General features: G+C 42.7%; 1 protein-coding gene across 1 annotated transcript in view; it reads right to left on the reverse strand.

The window, feature by feature from the left end:
• Nucleotides 1–1,030: 1,030 nt before the first annotated feature.
• The window catches only part of syt7a (synaptotagmin VIIa), an 82,349-nt gene continuing 64,909 nt past the window's right edge, over nt 1,031–18,470 (reverse strand). The window contains exons 8-14 of the mRNA XM_008300864.1: nt 17,182–17,313; nt 7,095–7,197; nt 4,993–5,260; nt 3,579–3,748; nt 3,128–3,242; nt 2,303–2,502; nt 1,031–1,182 (exon numbers count right to left, since the gene is read on the reverse strand). Coding sequence (XP_008299086.1) covers nt 1,078–1,182; nt 2,303–2,502; nt 3,128–3,242; nt 3,579–3,748; nt 4,993–5,260; nt 7,095–7,197; nt 17,182–17,313 — 1,093 coding nt within the window. The 3' untranslated portion in view covers nt 1,031–1,077. The remainder of the gene's footprint in view (nt 1,183–2,302; nt 2,503–3,127; nt 3,243–3,578; nt 3,749–4,992; nt 5,261–7,094; nt 7,198–17,181; nt 17,314–18,470) is intronic.

Raw genomic sequence — 18,470 nt, forward strand, 5'->3', positions numbered from 1 at the left:
GGTTTTGTCTGGAAAAATCAAGAGCAATCCATTTCATAAGTTTATCGTGTCCCTGCTTTCCCAGCGTCGGAAAGTTCAGTTAATTTTTTTTTTTTTTTTTTTAAATCTCTATTTTTGTTGGAGCTACAGCACAGCACCCACAGCACACAGACGACAAGGAGGGGGTCCAGAAAGGGGGGAGTAATCCACTAATATTGTGCCAGAGGAAGAGAAAGAGGGAACTATAACGAAAAAAAGAAAGAGAAGAGCATAGAGAAGAAAAAAGAGGGAGAGAAGAGACAGCAGTATCAACAATCCCATCTTGAGTTCAGCTGGTTTCATCACAAACCGAGTATTGATTGCTTTCGACAACTTCAGCTGAACCTTAAACCACTTTCGAGAAGAAAGGACGAGGGACTGAAATGGGGGAGAGAATATAGTACACTTGAGACAGATGACAAGGACGAGGCAACAAATGAAGAGACGGAAGAGATGGGAAACGGCAGACAGGTTATGTATAACATACTGTATACTAGTCATGTGTATAAGGGGAGTTCTGCCAATCTATACGCCTAATATATTAATATGTATATGTACATATAGTACATACTGTATAGTATCGTGTACCTGGAATATTCATACAATAGGATTATACGAGATTAGATCATTACTGAAGATTCTCTGTGATCCCACGGGACTGGCACCTTGAATGGGTCACGGGCTGCAGTGCAGTTCAAAACTAAGGGATCGACAAAGAAACTGATTATCAGACCTCCACAGGCAAAGTGCATAAGGACAGACAGACATACAGACAGTCAGAAACAGGGGAACCATTGGCGAAGTGGTGAGACAAAAAATTAAGACACGCTGCATGAGAGGAGGGAACAGAAGAGAAGAGTCGGAGAGAAACTGAGATTTTTTGAAAGAAAACAGAAAAGAGTTTAAAGGTTTAAGAGAGCAGATGGCTAATTGTACCCGTGTTTCGCAGCCTGGCAGCAAGTCAGTCTTGTGCATAAGGATGGGAGTGGGAGGAGGGGAGGGAGGAGAGGGGGAGAACGGGAGACGGGAAGGGGCCACGGAGGAAGCTGGGCGGTGCGATCAGGCCTTGAGAGCGTGCCACTGGGCAACGTTAGTACGCGGCCGGGCGAGCATGTCTTTCCAGTGCTTCACTTCCGCTGGTCCACTCTTCCACGATAGGTAGATCTGAGAGAGGGGAAGAAGAAACAAGATAATCATGTTTGGCTTTATAACATAATCTGCAAACCATCACAGATGTGAAAAATGTATCACTGCTGGCTCCGTCTCACTGTTAATGTAATGTCTGGCTCTCGTTCACACGTGTCATTTTGGGAAATGCTGCTTAACTGTCTCATTCAGACATGGTGGCGTTTCTACATAAAGAGCCACAGTGTTCATACGATGTTTGGCATCTGGTGCAGGAGAAGGAGCGGCGCCGCTGCTGGAGGGCAGCAATGAGTTGGAAAAATAGGAATTTCAGCAAGAATAGTGATTTCAGTTTTCTCACAGGCTGCATTACTGATGGGGTTTAAATGTTTTTTGCAGTTGCCTAAATTAATGAAGCTTGTTACTTGGCTGGGATCAGTAACTTTCAGGAGTGTCTACAGTGGCCAAGAAATAGTCTGGCACATAAACCCCCCCAAAAAGCGTCACTTTAGTTTTTGTACGGTTAAACAAACTTGATATATTGGGTAAGTTAGTGAACTTTAAAGGTGCTACTCGGCAGATTGTGTTACCTTTGGACAGAGCAGGCTGTTTGCACACCTTTCAGTCTTTTGCTAAGCTAAGTTAACCCTCTGCTGGCTTTATATTCAATGGTTAGACATGAGAACAGCACTGTTACATTATCAAATATTCATTACATGGTTATTATGGCCAAAAGAATTCACAATAACAATATTCTAACAATATCCACAAAGCGCATTTAGTCACTTTCACCTTTAACTTTATTTGGAGCGTTTTTGTTCTCTTTTGCCAAATGAATTACACTCAAAATACACGTGTAGGAAGGTGGAGGGAGAGTCCATCATCGCCACGTAATCAAACTGTGAGGTTTATTTTGCTCCAAGATCATTTCTTTCCATCGATTTGTTTGTTCACTGCTGGTGAATAATGCATGTGTGTAAATTCATTAAATACTAACGTCTCTCTCAGTGTGGTCACAGGGTGAATCACAACAGACAGTACTTTTTAGTCAGTTCTATTTCCAGAAAACATGTGAAATGCCTTCACGTGTACATAACAAGAAGCTGAAGAGGCTTGTAAAGTGTGAAGAGCTCCAACACAGAAACACAGGAAACGTTACCTTGCCGATAACGTCGTTGCGGCTGAGCCTGTCCTTGTCCATGACGGTGATGATGATGGTGGTCTCCCTCAGAACATGGGCGGGCACGTCGAAGGGGAAGGACTCGTTGAAGACGGGGTTCAGACAGCGCTTCATCGTCACCGTCTTCTTCTTCTCCACGCGCTTGTCCTTGTGCATCAGCCACACCTTCACATATGGATCTGCAACGTGGATGCAGAGCGCAGCAGTTTACATGAGAGAGACGATGAAGATGCACATGGATGGTGATTTTTAGGGTCAGGTTGGCAATTACCCTTTTAATTGTTAAAGTCAGGGAAGGCAGCAGGGAAGCAGATACCTCGTTTGAGCTCAAGGTCAACCTATCCCCTGAGCTAGGAAACATACAAATGAGGAAGTATTTATGGAAATAGGGCCTGGGATTTGTACTACCAATTCTGGAGCATTATCATATTCTGTAATACTAACAGACACACCACTCCTGCCACTGCAGGAAGCTGTAATTTTACAAAAATATGCCACGGAAAGCAGCGGGACTTTAAAAACTAGCAGCAACCAGACTGAGCTGACACAGATTTGGCTGGGAGGCTGAAGATCCTCATAGATATACAGAAAGAGAGAGGCCAAGGCAGAGATGCTTGATGTAGTGTCACCTTGCTACTGCAGACATCTACAGTGGACAGTGACCATCCTCTGCACAGACTAGTCGGTAAATGTTTGAACAGAGCAACGTGTGAAGCCACTGAGCTTCCAAAGTCATGAGGGCTTTCTACTGGTGAACAAAGGTTAGAAAAAGAAAAGACTAAACAAACAAAGAGGGATCTCTACCTGAGGTGCCCCCGATATCCATGGCTTTGAGATTGCGCGCTTTGATGATGTTCACAGTGATGGTGTTGGCAGTGGGATTATAGCAGAGAGACACCAGCAGGTCTCCTCGTCTCCCCTGAGGAACGCACACATGCACACAAACACAATGGAGTATGAATCACTTGGGCTAATATCAGATTTCATCAGGGAATATCAAACTCCTGATTACTCACTAGCTCGTTGTGTAATCTTACATCACTGCCCTTTCTGCTCTAACCCCTTAGTGCCAAACACAGATGGTCCAGTGACCAGGCTGGCATAGCCGAGCACGTTGCTCACCCGAAAATTACGTCAATCAAGCTCACATGCTGAAAGTAGTCAACAAATGTGTCACACTTGTTTTAATAACACTATAATAACAACACTGTAATGAAAAGAGTACGTTTGTCATGGCCACCCCTTGCTCTCTTACACTGCCATCACTGCAGGGCTTCAGCTCCTTCCAGAAGGTCTTTATCTGGCCCAGTTCCACCTTATTAAGGGGGATCGACACCTCTCCAATGGGGTCGTTCCTGCTGAAGCGGTCGTAGTCCAACACCTGAAGGTAGAGAGTGCGCTCTCTCACCTTTTCATAAGGGAAGCCTAAACAGACAGAGAAACGGATAACACTGCGAGGTGAACTGGGGATAGCAAAGTCACGGAGAGTGAAAACCGTACTCCTGACAGCGCAGAGTGGGCCGTGTAATCTGCACCGTGCTAACAGGGTTGAATTTGGTAAAGGCCAAAGTGCGTTTCTGAAACTGCTGGACCAGAAGGCGTCTCTCAAATGACTGAGAGGGAACATTAAACTCCAGCCACAAAGAACTATCTCATTAATTTTTCTACAACACTGGCTATTGTTCAGATTTTCATTTGAGTCTTTTGAACATTACTTTGGCTACGTTACCATTGTGCTGCCATCCAAACACAATGATTATAATGAAACAAATTCCGATCATACAGAGATGTGACACTTCAGTGTCATCTGAGCGGCTGCTGCAAAACATCCGCAGTTTGTAGCAAGATTATTATTTTTATTTGAAACAAAAAAAAAACTGACTGTAACTTCTTGAGGTGGAGGTTTCCCAAGTGCGAACAGAAAATAATAATAAATCTTCACACCTTCTTTGTGATTTTCACACAACTCCCACAATGCTCTTTTTTGTGTTGAGAAACAGCTCTTGGCCATTGCTATGAAGGCTAAATTCAAGCATAAAACTTTTGAGTGACTCTTCAGTGTGTATTTCTGCAACATTTAAACGATGAAATAACAACACGTATTGGCAACGGAATAGCCGTTCATTTTGAGAAGTGAATTTATTCATTTTCAGGCAGAGAGTCACATTAGAAGGTCAATATTATGTCTTTTTCTCTCTGTTTCCATTCTCTTGGTGAGCGAAGCAGCTTCTGGCTGCAGCTTTATACCGTGCTCAGTGTCGTTCTAGAGTGGTAGCAATCTTCTTATTTAATGTTTAGCACGACAGCAAACAAGCAAATTGTCCAATTATTGCTCTAAATAGAGTTTACAGCTATTGTGAGCATTAATAATAGAATTCATCCGCATCAGCTGGGAAAAAAAACATTTTATAAAAATTGTTCAAAGGCCCTGAAAGCCTACATTCTGAATCAGCTTCTTACTAAAGAGCAGCTGGATCTTAAATGAACACATAATGTAATGTTTTTACAGTTCTGCTCTTTCTATGTTTTCAGGCTTTTTGCCAGACTGTCCCTGATTAGAAGTGGCATATTGATTCATGTATTAATAGGAATAGGATATTTCTGGGCAGCATGAGCAAATTTAACGCAATAACATGTAGCAGTTCTTTGATGAGTGTGATAATACAGACCCTCAAACAGGAAGGTTTCATTCCAGTGGGGGTTGAGGTTCTTCCTCTTGACCTTGGTTTCCAGCTTGTGCTTCTTGTCAGGCAGCAGGTAGATTTTGACAAAGGGGTCGGAGGTGCCAGAGAAGTCCTTGGCGGGGAGCTCCTGGCCCCTGAGAACTTTGACGGTAAGAGTGGTGTTCTGGAAGCTGTAGCCTATGCTGAACTGGATCCGGCCCAGCTTTTCACTGATAGGCCCCTCACCGTCATCATCCTCCGACCCTGGAGACAGCTGCAGGGCCACAAACGCAGGCAAATAAATACAAACACTCACACATCCAGCAGCAGCCACTCATATAAAAAAAAAAAGTTCAGTCCAAGGGCACACACTTTCTGTGTCACAAGCACATGCACACAGGCCTTGACAGAGAGAAGCTGTGAGGGGAGGAGATTTTAGAGCTGCATTTCTATCACGCCGTACTCAAGCAGCTGCTCACAGGCAGACGTTGGTCTGACATTAAGAAGACTGAGAGAGTTTAATTTCCTTACTAATGTTCTTAAGAGGCAGGAGGTGCTCAGATTGAAGATAGGAGAGCTTTAGACCACCCATTCTCTCTCACAGCCACTCTGACTGCTTTATCATTGCTGTGCACTAAAAGGCCACTATCTGATAGAAGCAGCGGACAGAGAGACGGAAAGAAAGAGTGAGAGACAAACAGAAAAGAGTAGCAGAGAGAGAGAGAGAGAGAGCATTGCGTGAGAGGCATTGAGAGAACAGCCAGGGAAGCACAGCTCAAGGTTGGCATTCTGCACTTGCAGCTGTCTTTACTGTCGCTTCTTTTCTCCCTGTGGCTCCACCTTCTGTCTCTGTCCTTTATTTTCTTCGCTCTCTCTAACAATAGCATAAATTGGAACAAAGAGTTTGAGGACTTGGTGTGGAGATAAGCAACCAGCAGTTCATAAAACCACTTTGTGCAAGAGCCACAACTGACACTTTGAAAAAGACTAGCCCGAGGTGTGTTTTGCATGCAAAACGCTCTCTCCAAGCATTACCTGAAATTGTTGATTTTGGTGCTTTAGGCCAGAGCTACAATTTCAAAGTGACAAAGACTCACTCAGCATTTGTCAATATGGGTTTTTAGAACCATCAGGCAGAGCAAGTGTGAAATATTCCAAGTATAATTTATCAAACAGTGTGAGTCACCTTGGATGGCTTGTCTCATTTGATTGCTCCTGCAGGAAAGGCCTGTGTGTTATTTTTTGCTATTATGGCTCCCTTACTACCACGTCCATTTTTAGATCTACCGGCCCTACATGTTGCATCAAGCATGACTCTGCAACAAGTCCTACCAGGTAGTAGAAATGACAACTGCACAGGCAAAAGTATGTGGACACCTGAACATTACAGACATGTGATCACTGAACATTTCAATAAGATTCCTCCTCTCTTCAGGCTCGTCTTTATTAATGATAATGAATTTGACTGATAAGGTTTTGCTCACAGTCGGTGTTTTTGATCCATCGCAAGTGCTGGATAGATATGAGGATGGGTTCTTCCACACCAAACCAGAATTGTTATGCCAAGAGCCGTTTTCTCATCACGGGGAATGCAACTTAGTCTTTGTGCTTTCTAAAGTCAAATAAAATTACCCTGAAGATGTTATCAGGATTATCTAGGCTTGGGCTTGCAGATTACAACTTTAAACACACATGAATCAGACATGTTGTTGCTCTCGGCGACCCATTCTGCAAAAAGGATCAGTTTGGGCACTGTGGTTTATTTTATTTCATTTTACTTACACTGTGCTGGTGCCATAATTACTATTAATACTAATTTTGCATGTTTGCTGGCAGCCAAAAATGTTAAAAACACTGCTGTTTAAGGAACAGAGTTGGATGTTGGTGCCAGAGAAAAGGAAGTATTTAGAGAGAGGCTGCAATCATAATGTTGAAAAACCTGTCCTAATTTTTTTACTGGAACTAAGAGGCCTTAACAGTAAAAATCCGATCTAGATCAGCACACAAACATATGCGGACAGAGGTGTCACATACATGTATTATATGGAATGTGAGTCATTAGCCTGCATGAGAATGAGATGGATGTGAGTTGGGACAAAGGCTCTTACCATCACCATGTCTCCAGTGAGAGAGTTGGCCAGGTCAGTGACGGAGGAGTGGCCGTCAGCATCAGGGGGTTGGCCCTTAGGGCTGTTAGCTGGCTTGTTGCCCCTGTAAGCAAAAGAACAGGTTGACAGAGGGAAAGCAGCGAGGATGTGTGCTGAGAAGCTAACTCGTCTACAGAAAAAACAAAAGAGATTGTCTGAGCACACAGGGAGTCCAACCTCCACCTGCTTAACGCTTGAAAACTGCCTGTCTGAAACAACCAATTCGGTCCAAGTTTACTTTGGATAGATGCCACTTCAAAGTAGATTGAGCTTTCTGTAGCTATCATGAGCGAAGCCAAATAAAACCTGCCAAAGATTCCGCAGATTAATGGCGGGCACTAGAACTGAAGACAGTTGATGCAGCGAGTTGTGTTTGATGAAAACTGGAGCCTGAGATGACTATATATATATAAATATATATATGTCCAGTGTGGCACGCATCCACATCTCTAACAAGAAAGTTACCTCCACCAGAGAAACAAACACATTTTCAGACAGAACACAAAACATAGCCACTGAACTGAAATGGATAGAAACCAATTCATTATCTCCAATCCCCATAGAGTTTATGTTCAACCTTTATTCCCTCTGAAGACGTCGACGAGACACACATGTATAATGACATGTATAGCAACATGACGTTACTGTTCAAACAGTAGACAGACATATACAGCGACATGTAGAGGACCAGATGTTTAACAGGACACACACTGAACAGTATTTGTGCGTTTAAATTTCTCTCAGTTGCACCAACAACACAAATGATTTTTAAAGAAAAAAAACATAAAGGAGAAAGCAGAGATCTCCCATGGCACAGCTGGTACTTCGGTATAAATGTTAATGAATGTTAAGTTTAGTTCCTTCACATGAGGATTGTTGAAAACATGTGGGATAAACATTCTGGGAGGAAAAACCTCTATGTTCATACATCATGAAAACAAGAATCACAAAGTCTAAAGAAAAGGAAATCAGCCAAAGAAGACAAGAAATTAAAAGAGATTATGAGATTAAGGAAAGCATGAAAAAAAGATAGAACAAGAAAGAGTCAAATGCCAAAGTCCTGGCCAATGTAACGTGACACATTGGACACACAGCACTCCATAGATGACTGGTTAAGGCACATGGAGAGGCTGAACACTGAAACACCGTTAGGCAATAAACAAGGAGTAAATAGAGAAGAAAAACAAGAACAGAAACACAGAGAAAGAGACGAGACATTAGCAGACGCGGACAGGATGCTGAAGTTGCACACACACATTGACACTCGACAGAAATCATAAGGACTGTAGACAAGATAGAAGTTTCAAAAAGGAATGCAAGAAAAAGAAAAGCAAGCTGAAAATTATTTATCTGTATTAGAAGAGATAGCAAGTATTAATAGCATGAACAGTACGAAAACCAAAACCAAATAGAGAGTGAAATTGTTACAAACACCAGCACATTAGAGAGAAAAACAGAGCTGCAAGAAAAGATAGGGAATGAAGGAAGGAAAGCCTGGAAACACAAGAGAGGCTTAGTTTGGTCAGTCTGATAAGTATCAAAGAATAAGAGACAAAAATAAAGAGCTACGCACACACAATATCTCTAACAGGAGACAAAGGGGCAAACATGCTAAAAAGGAGAAAAAGGGCACAAAGAAGAAAAGAAAAAGACAATAAATACAATTGATCATCGAGAAAAAGAGAGCATCGTTGTTCACGAGGAGAGCTCAAAATAATCGATAGGTGAGACACAGTATGAAAGAGAAACAAGGCGAGGATATACCATACGAAACGATAAGGTCACCGAAAACACAAAAAGGGACGAATAGTAAGAACATAGGAGAAGCACATTTAGAGTGTCACAAAAGAGGGCGTCGTTAGGAAATTAAGTAGTAACTGCAAATGGTAAAAGTTCATTTTACAACTGAGCTGATTTTTCAACCATTTAGCAACACTCTAAAAGTATGGACTGGGGACACAGGGGCCAAAGCACAAACTGGCATTGGCTACATGTGCATATGTGATATATGCAAGTAGTTGTCACTCAGAGAGTGAAGGCAATGCCTTGGACAGGCAATAAACAAGGAGCCCATAGAAAGTCTGTCTGTCCGGCCAGCATTCTCTGTTGAGCTTCTCACCGAGAGAATGTCTGTTTCAAGGGTCGTAGTTTTTTTTTTTTTTTTTTGTGGGGCGCTCTAAACTGCAAATTTGGATGAGAATTGATGTTGAATGCAATAATGTGTACATTTTTGCAAAAGACAAGGACAAAACTGGGGGGAAAATATACTGACAAATAGACAGACAGAAAAAGCAAGCAAACAAGACAAGCAAACAGACAATCACTTCAACCAGCAAAGGAACCAGAGCGAGACGGGGGGGAAGGAGGGATGTTAACCATTTCAAGGAGGGATGGGAATATTCATCAATTGGTGTTAGTCGTATTAGTTGCCAAGGGAGGTAATTGCATTTGCAGGGGCCTGTTTATTTATTTATTTTCACAGACTCTAAACTGCAGGCAACGAGTTTGAGAGGAGAGGAAAAGGCTGCGTGGAACAGTTAAGATCTGAGGATCAGCGCTCCAAAGCGAGGAGAGACTTTTAGCGTTTTGACGTAAAGCGAGGCACCTCCCTCCTCCTCCACCTCCCAACTATCGATGGGGGAGTGAACGTCTTCAATTATTCATTCTCCTTCATGCTTCATTCAGGGGTTCAGTGCATTCTCAGGTAAGAGCTAGTGCAGCCAGGGGAATGGCCTTTCTACCAGCCTTGCTCTACAGCACCTGAGGTGGTCCTCTGCTCCCTGCCTCCAGGCTGTTCAAACAAAGCGGCCCGGGCTGCACATTTGTTGCAGAAAAAAAACAAACAAAAAAAAAAACAAAGGTGCTTCCTCCAGATCATCTATTATACCATGGATTAAAAAAAATGAGGATTCAGTTTATTCAATTTCTAAAATGGCAATATTAATTGTGGCAGATGGTTGTACTACAACTGATACATTTTGGTGCCAATGCTTTTTCTGTCAGACCCCTCAGGGACTTGATGTGGTTGATATGGTTCTGTAAAGCCTGCAGTTGTCTACAGTATCCAGTGGGAGGCAGAGTGGACTCAGATCAGATTCTCCCACAGCTAAGACACTGAAAGTGGGCTGTTGGCATAGCAACGACTCTAGAAACACAGACCATACATATGGGGGTTTAGGGTGTGTGTGACAGGAGGCTGCTGGGAGTGGGCGCGAGGGAAGGGCGTGTTTGGAGGGGTGCAACAAACAGGCAAACACACTGAGAACAAAGAAGATAAGGTAGAGGATATATGACAGGTACGGGTGAGAGCCTCGCAGACACACACATTCACATGAACAGACATATGGAGGCAGGCGGGGCCACTTTGGGTTTCACCGTCCTGTGATACTATCCTGTTTTGTTACCTGACCGAGGGCCAGCAGCTCGAAGAGAGGGGGAAGGGGGGGAAAGACACTCCACTTCTCGGCTGGAGAGAGACGCGAGAAAGAAAGCCCAACCCAGCCCCTCTTTTTTTTTTTTTTTTTCAGACATTCAGACTCCCCAACCCTTTTGCAAACATGTCACACTCAAACAAACACACTCGCCTGAGACGATGAAGTGATGTATTTCAATGTCTATACTCAATTTCATAGGCGCCCACTAGATCTATCATACTTCCCAGGATCATACACAGTCAGAACCACAGCAGTGAAGCACGGTGTTGCTTACATAACTCATCATCCACATGAAACACATGTACATTCACACCAGAGTCAGACAGTCATCCCTGCTGCCTCACTTCTCGGGCTACGACCAAAAAAATTCTGCTGCGACACATAAATATGGATGCTTTCGCTGTCTACTAATGACTTCCTGCATGTTGGAACAAGAAATTAGTCTAAAATAGCATCATTTACTGAAATCCCATTTCAGGAATAAGCGACAAGGGAGGTGCTAAACACTGCCTTCTGTGTGTCTGCCTCTTTCGCTGAGCTCCAAATGGAAATAGGAAATCACAACCAAGGCAATTCTGTCACTGCCAAATGCTGATGCTGTACTATGTCCAACTTATTTTGTGTTTTTTACCATACTGCTTTTTTTTTTTAGCATTAGCTTCCTTGTCCACTACATCCAACACAGTGAAGATAATATAAGAACGGCAAACATGATTACTTTTAAATCCAGACACGAGCTTAGCATCTATCCAATCTATAAAAATTCAAGGTTCCACTATCCCTTTATGGCCTCCCAATACTCGGCGCAATTTAGCATTCGCCTCTCACAGCTCAGTTAAAACAACTAACCTATCATTGCAGAGAACGCCAGCAACACACTAGCATCAAAACATTTTAATGGTCCATTTAAACTCCAAACACGAGTCTGTGAAATGTTTGGAATCCAGATTTTTTTTTTCAAAGATTGTCTCCGAGACTGCTGCATATGTGCCACATGTTCTGAGGCAGGACACAGGAGTCCCAGGTTAATGCTCCGAATAGCTCATCTCCCCAACCGCCATCCATCTATGAGGATGTATGAGATGAGAATGTGTACCAGCGTGTACCTGCTGGCTAGAGTGCTGCCTTTAGCCCCGCATAACGCATGGATGTGCAGAGGACACTAAGTACTCCCTCCTACTACTCTCATTGAAGGAAGATGGATTTGCACTTTGAATTTTCTCTCATCCTCCCTTGACCTGTAGATGGATGGATGGATGGATGGATGGATGTATGAATGCACTCCTCCTCCTCCTCCTCCTCCTAACCCTCCTCCTCCTCTCTTTGTGACTCCCTTATTTTCTGCCTTAGTGCTTAGCGCTACTTTCCCCCTTCTCTTAGCATGTAACTGAATGCATCTCAATATTCCCCCGGTGATGCGAGCGCGGTGGCTGCAGGGTGCCAAAGCCTCGGGGACAGTCTAAGCCGGAGCCCCTGAAGACTCCGTTGATTAGTCGGGCCTGCAAAGCCCTTGTCACAGGAGGAGCACTGTGTCAGACTAGCAGAGCATAGCATAATCAATTTACATGTTTATGTACAAACACACATGCAGATTATATCATTTTGAAGAATAACAACCGCATCTTTTTTTTTCTTCTTCTTCTGTTATCTAAGAAAACAAAGCCTGAAATGACCGCTTCAAAATGTTAAATTGTGCATGTATGCGACCTCAAGTTGACCTAACATTACATCCGCCAACACACAACCTCCTCCGCTGCACAAAGACTTAACTCCTCCTACTCTGGCTAATGCAGTTAGAGGACAAACACACAGTTACGACGGTAAATAAACACACATTTGTATTGATTTGGGTAAAGGGTCATAACTGCCATCCACTGTATTTGTCTTCGTCTTTCATGTCAAGTTAAGCAATGTAATAAGCTCATAAATTATGAAGTTACATTATATACGCCGCTTGGCAATTAACAGACACTCACTGAGGAACCTCAGTAAGTGCATCATATCTTTGAGGCATAGAAATATACATCCGTATCTATTAATAACTGTTAGATGTAGTCTGAAACAAGAACCAACTCCACTGGCTTACACAAAATGATGTAACATGCATGGATGAATAATTGAAGGACCACAGGCAAGTGGATTGAATGTTAATGTGGCACAAGGATATATCCCGCCTCCTCTGTCCTGAACCTCTGTCCTCATTGGGTCGCTCACTTGCTGCTCAGCCAGAGATCTAGATTCAAAGCTCTTGGGGATTGTGGCTTCTCTTTATAGCAACACTGGAGGAGAACCTACAGTATATGCTCACTGAATCGCAACTGAATTGTATGAGTGAGGACCAATGAGGCATTAACAAGCCACTCCAACATCCTAATTAAGCCTTCTAAGAACCACAACCTATGCTCGGGAGGTAAACACATCAGTGTGTGGGGGCCCCAGAATCAGAGCAGCACTCAATTTTTAGAATCCAGGTTCTCTCCTACTTTCTCATACAGCCTTCCCTCATTCTCTCTCTCTTTCCCATGAAAATATAACCTTGGTTTAAATCCCTTCCACCAACTGTGGTGCAGTTTAAACTGTCAGTCTGCTCCTGCCACACTTCGTAAACAAATGGCCACACAGAATGCTTTCACCCAGCAAATGCACACACAAGGTCAGCGAAGGAGCGTAATGAATATCACGCACAATAACACCTTCTCATGGCCAGTGGGGATAACTGTGTGTTTTGATTGCTTTCAACTACAGCTGAGGAACAATGAAGCGTTAACGCACTGCTGAAGGGTTAACGGAAGGCTTCTCTGTTGTTTGTGCCTTAAGTACTCTGCATTCATTTTAGCATTACGATTCTTTGGCTAATTGTAGCACAAGGTCAGAGGTAGTGCCGTTCCCAGGGGTGGGAGGAAGCACTTCCTTTTTACTTCCATAGACTGTATGTAAAAGATGGATGTAGTCTGAAGAGTGAAGCAAATGTGGAAGTGACTAAAAGCTGCATTGCTTCTAACAGCCAGCAGGGGGCGACTCCTCGGGTTGCACAAGGAAGTCAAATTGCATGAGAAAAGGATCTTACCTCTCACTTCATTTGTTACCTCAATTAACTTTTTCCTAATGACATTATGGTCTCAATCACTACGTTGATGGCTCTTTAAATATAGCAAGATGTTAATTTTGTAAATTATGGTCAGATTCAGAGTCAAATAGACCATATAGCAAGATTAGGGTATAGTTTGAGCAGTTGCTACTGCATAGGTGTGTGTCTGTCACATCTACCCCTCGCTGGTCACATCCTTTTTCAAAAAATGACCAAAATCCAAACTTGAGGCTTCAAAACAGTAGTTCATAACCCAATGGATGACACTATGGTGGTATCTTTATACACAGTCTATGTTTATTTCATTAGAAGTAGCAATAGAACAATGTAAAAAGACTTATTCATAAGGAAAAGTCCCCTATCCCAAACACTAATCAATAATACAAGTATCATGGACTCAATATCCTAAGCAAGGGTACTAAGTATCTCAGTAAAAGTACACCTGCTTCATATGAACAGACGCTCTCTGTAGTATATTATTAATCATATTACATTCTTAATACTGATGCACACGCAGCATTTTGCAATTTGAACTATTTAGACACAGTAAGTTAGTTAGAACAAGAGTCACAAAATCAAACTAAAGGCTTCTGAGATGATTAATGGAGCAAAGAAGAAGGAAATCACAAAGTTATGCAGCACAAATTGTTCTAAATATTGCACTTTTCTCTAATGTTTGTTTTCTTAATCAAGTATTTGACTCTTTAAAACAATTATTTAAATGTATCTACGTGACAAGGGGTCCCAATGAGGTGCAGCCTTTTTTTTTATACTGGATGAAATGATAGAAAACACTGGTGTAACCTTTAACAACACATTCATTGTATAAGCATATCTATGTTGAAAGTAGCTTGAGTACCGTATTTACATAAAGACCTTGAATAAATATACGTAGTTACTCTCAACCAGTGGCTGTTTCATTAATGTAGGTCAACACATATCATTTGTGCAGACAGCAGCTCTTTGCTATTCATCAGCAGCGGAGAGAATCCACTTTGATGTTTGCACTGATGGTGTTAACATTTGAGAGTCACATAAACTATTCACGCAAACTTCAGAGGCTTTATGTTTGGCTCAAATAGTTTGTCAGCAACATGTTGTTCACACGATCAGCTCGGTTTAATAAATTCATGGGGTGTAACATGAGTGATGCAGGTGGAGATGAGTGATGAGCACAAGCAAACGTCTGGATGCCCGGGCTGCGATGATATGGCTGTACACGGGGCGTGGAGGGCGAGAGGCGAGTGATAGCTCGGCTTTGTCTGCAGCTCGAGAGCCCCGTTTAGAATGAGCAATATGCCAGGAGCGTGATTGATTAAATCATGGTTAGACATCTGTGAAGTCAGCACTAACACCACGGGGAATGATATACTCCCAGCAAGCTTATACCTCGCATTTCTAATGGACTGTCGACTTAAAATGTTTATTCGAGCCTCTAAATATAGCAGGCAATTAAGGTATGGCCAACACATTTATTAAACATTTGAATTTGCAATTTTACATCAAACAAACAAAACAATGAGTGGCTCAAGTGGAATTAGTTTACACCTCAGGGGAGTTATAGACGGGAGCTCACTAAAGGGTCAAGGCGCTCGCAGCTTTCATTAGAGTCAAATCTCTCTCTTTTTTTTCTTCCTTACTAGTTCTCTATTGTTCAAAGGCAATAAGCCGCCAGTCACTCTGTTTTGAATGAAAGAAATTAAATGAACCTTAGGTTAATCCAGAAAATACCATAACGCACTCCGTCACTGTTAATCGAGGTGGATCCTGCCGGCCACATGCGGAGCCGAGCAACCTGCGGTCCCTGCTCGCTGTTTAGTCTATTAGTGGATTTCACAAGCCATTTAAGGAGGTTTCTGGGTGAACACAGAAACCTGGAAAGGCCAGATGTGAACGTACACGGCAAATTGCACAGAAAATTTTCTCCTCTGTGGCTCTACGGTTTTCACTCCAATCTGAAACAATGGCGACGGTTTTGATGTTCTGAAAGCCAACATCGTCTCTCAAGGAATACCTTTTGGTTTGTAACTCCACGTGTTGTTGACTCTGGTCACCGAACGCCGGAGGGCAAGAGACAAAAATAAAGCAAAGGAGACAAACTAGGAGTCGACATAGTGTCAAACTTTTTATGATAAATAAAGGTGCTCATTAGTTCAGGAAGGACGATTTGAGCTTCATGTGCGGCTTCATAGTGCAGCTGTGCAGTCGAGATAAGAAAACAGTTACCATCTGTACCGTAATAGAGCCCTAGTTTTAAATCATGTGTCAAATTGATGAAACACTTGTGAATGAGGAATAATTGGTGTGACGAGTACATCAGAATTTGTTCGCCCTCCTCTGCCATTTTGTTTTAAGGTGTGTGTCATATTATGTATCTCCAAATTGTCTCCCATTTGTCACAGAATCAAAGTGAGGTTAAAACTGTCTAATTGGACTGCAGGGGAAATTGAGTGTGTCGCATCTGCCGAGGGCTGGACCAAACGCAGGGCTTCACTCTGACTCTGCGGTGGTGCAAATAATCAAAACCACCATCCATGGCCGAAAATAGTTTGAGGCTTTTGTTTCACTTGACAGACCCGCTGTGGCCATTTGTTAGCCTCAAACTATTTCCCGAAAATAAATGCAACACCTAAACAGAATGCAAACCCAAACGTTTCAGGAGATGTGAGTCAAAGCTGCTGCATCCTTATAGATGAGTGGAAATATTTTGGCTCCTCGTGTGTAAGTTGGCTGGCAAGAAAAAAGGGAGTTATTTTTAGCAGCATGTTTATGTAAGTGACTAACATGTTGAGGAATAATGAGGAGGCTCTCTGGGCCCTCGGTGGAGCTACAGAGATGAGACTCTCAGAGCAGCAGAGGGTGATTGAAGGAAGCTAATGAGCAGGAGGGGAAAAAAAAGAACACGGGAGCAGAAAGGACCGAGATAATAAAAGCATGAAAATACAAAGGAAATACGACAATTACCAATGGGAGGTCTCTGAAAGGCAGGAGTGAAAAGACAAACAAATAGAGATGAAAATGGTGGACGAGAATGTCATTGCGATAGGGGAGATAATTATCACGGTCAGGAAAAAAAAAAAGAAGAAGAAGACCACTGGCATGAGAAAACACAGTTTTATTTGATTGGCTAAAATTTTAGCACTAAATGCAGAAAAAAGGGCTGGAGTACCAGTGAGCGTCTCACTACTGTGATTTATGAGCTCATTACTGCTTTTCAGCTAACACCCAAATTGTTTTATCTCTTTACTCGTCTCGGCATTAGAGGCATTTTTTTTTTCTACATTCGGTTTCGCAGCCATTTTTATTTCTGTAACAGAGTGTCGAGCTCTGATGTTATTTCAGAAGCAGGTCTGTGGCACAAAACACTTAAGTGCAGTGACTCACCGAAAACACTGCCAAACAAAACTACTCTACCTAAATTCTGAAAATCATCTCTTTATTTTTTCCTCAATATCACATCCTTCCACTTGCATCCCATCCTCTCTCACGCACAAAACATCGAGCACTCCCACACATTATCTGGTACCTCTTCTCAGGAGGGGGCTCCTGATTGGCTGCTGGTGCTGCCTGCGCTGTTTCCTGCAGGTCAGGGATATTGGCAAAGTCATCTTGCTCTGCCACACCAATGGCCAAAGCCAGGACCACCAGCTTCCCTTCACTGGCTCCCCCATAAAAAAAATAAAAAAAAATACAATAGATAGAAACAGAGATGGAGAAGGAGAGGCGAGAAAAGAGAACAGATGCAAAGGATAGGGAAATCGAGCATAAAGGAGGTGTGGTGCAGGGAGAGAGAGGAAAAGAAGAGGTCATTTTAGGTGACAGCGGAGACAGTAAGCAGTGAGAGGCGGCGGAACAATAAGAGAGTAAACAGAAGAAGCGGTAACAGAGAAAACGGTCATAAAAGGCAAAAAAGTCTGCAGCGTCACATAACACCCCAGCAGCGAGCACTTTGTCCAGGGAAGGATATTAGGAAGATATCTCAAACCGAAAGGCCAAATTTATAAATTCTAATGAATCTAATGAAGTGGTGCCGACAACAGGCACAAGCTGTATTCACATCATACACACAACAAATAATCCCAGGAACTGTAGGTGATTAGTTAATGACTGTTAATAGGTGTGATATTCAGCAGCTTGCGCATCGGCTTCCACACACGGTCCAGGTATCTGCGCGCACACACAGCAACACAACACGCCACCCACACACACGCACACACAATAATTTATCTAGTTATTTAACTCGTGCTTTCCCTCCAGACTCACCTTTCCCATTGAACATGCTAGGCGTCTTTCTCCAGAGTTAAGATTTAATTAAGCCTCATTAGGAAGATCTGGACTAATTGTTTCTATTTGAGCGATACAGTATCTTGAGGTGCACGGTGTGTGTCACCGTTTTCTGGGTCACTGCTCTCTCACTCTTCATGTTGCACTCTTCCTCATTTCATCTCCTCTATTCTGCCACACTTTGCTCTCCAAATCCCCCCCCTTTTCCCCTTCATCCTTATTCCCTACACTTAATTCTCTGCCTCCTCATCACTGCCTCCTTTCCTCCTTCCTGTCATGCACACCCACGGTTCTATAGCTTAAGCCTCTGACTGTGTTACAGTATCTCTGCTAATATGAAATATGGTGCTGCCAAGCTGTGGAAAGATATCACCCTAAACTTCACAATTTCATCTTTTTTCACACAGCGACTGAAGCTTTTCTTGCAGCACCATAAAGCCTGTTTTATAATCTGCCTGTTATACGTCTGTATTGGTGGTTCCCAAACTTTTATGTCTTCTAACCTCTTTTCAGCTTAACAAAAGACACCAC

This window comes from Stegastes partitus, unplaced genomic scaffold (assembly GCF_000690725.1).
Source record: "Stegastes partitus isolate 25-593 unplaced genomic scaffold, Stegastes_partitus-1.0.2 Scaffold1601, whole genome shotgun sequence".
NCBI lineage: Eukaryota > Metazoa > Chordata > Actinopteri > Pomacentridae > Stegastes > Stegastes partitus.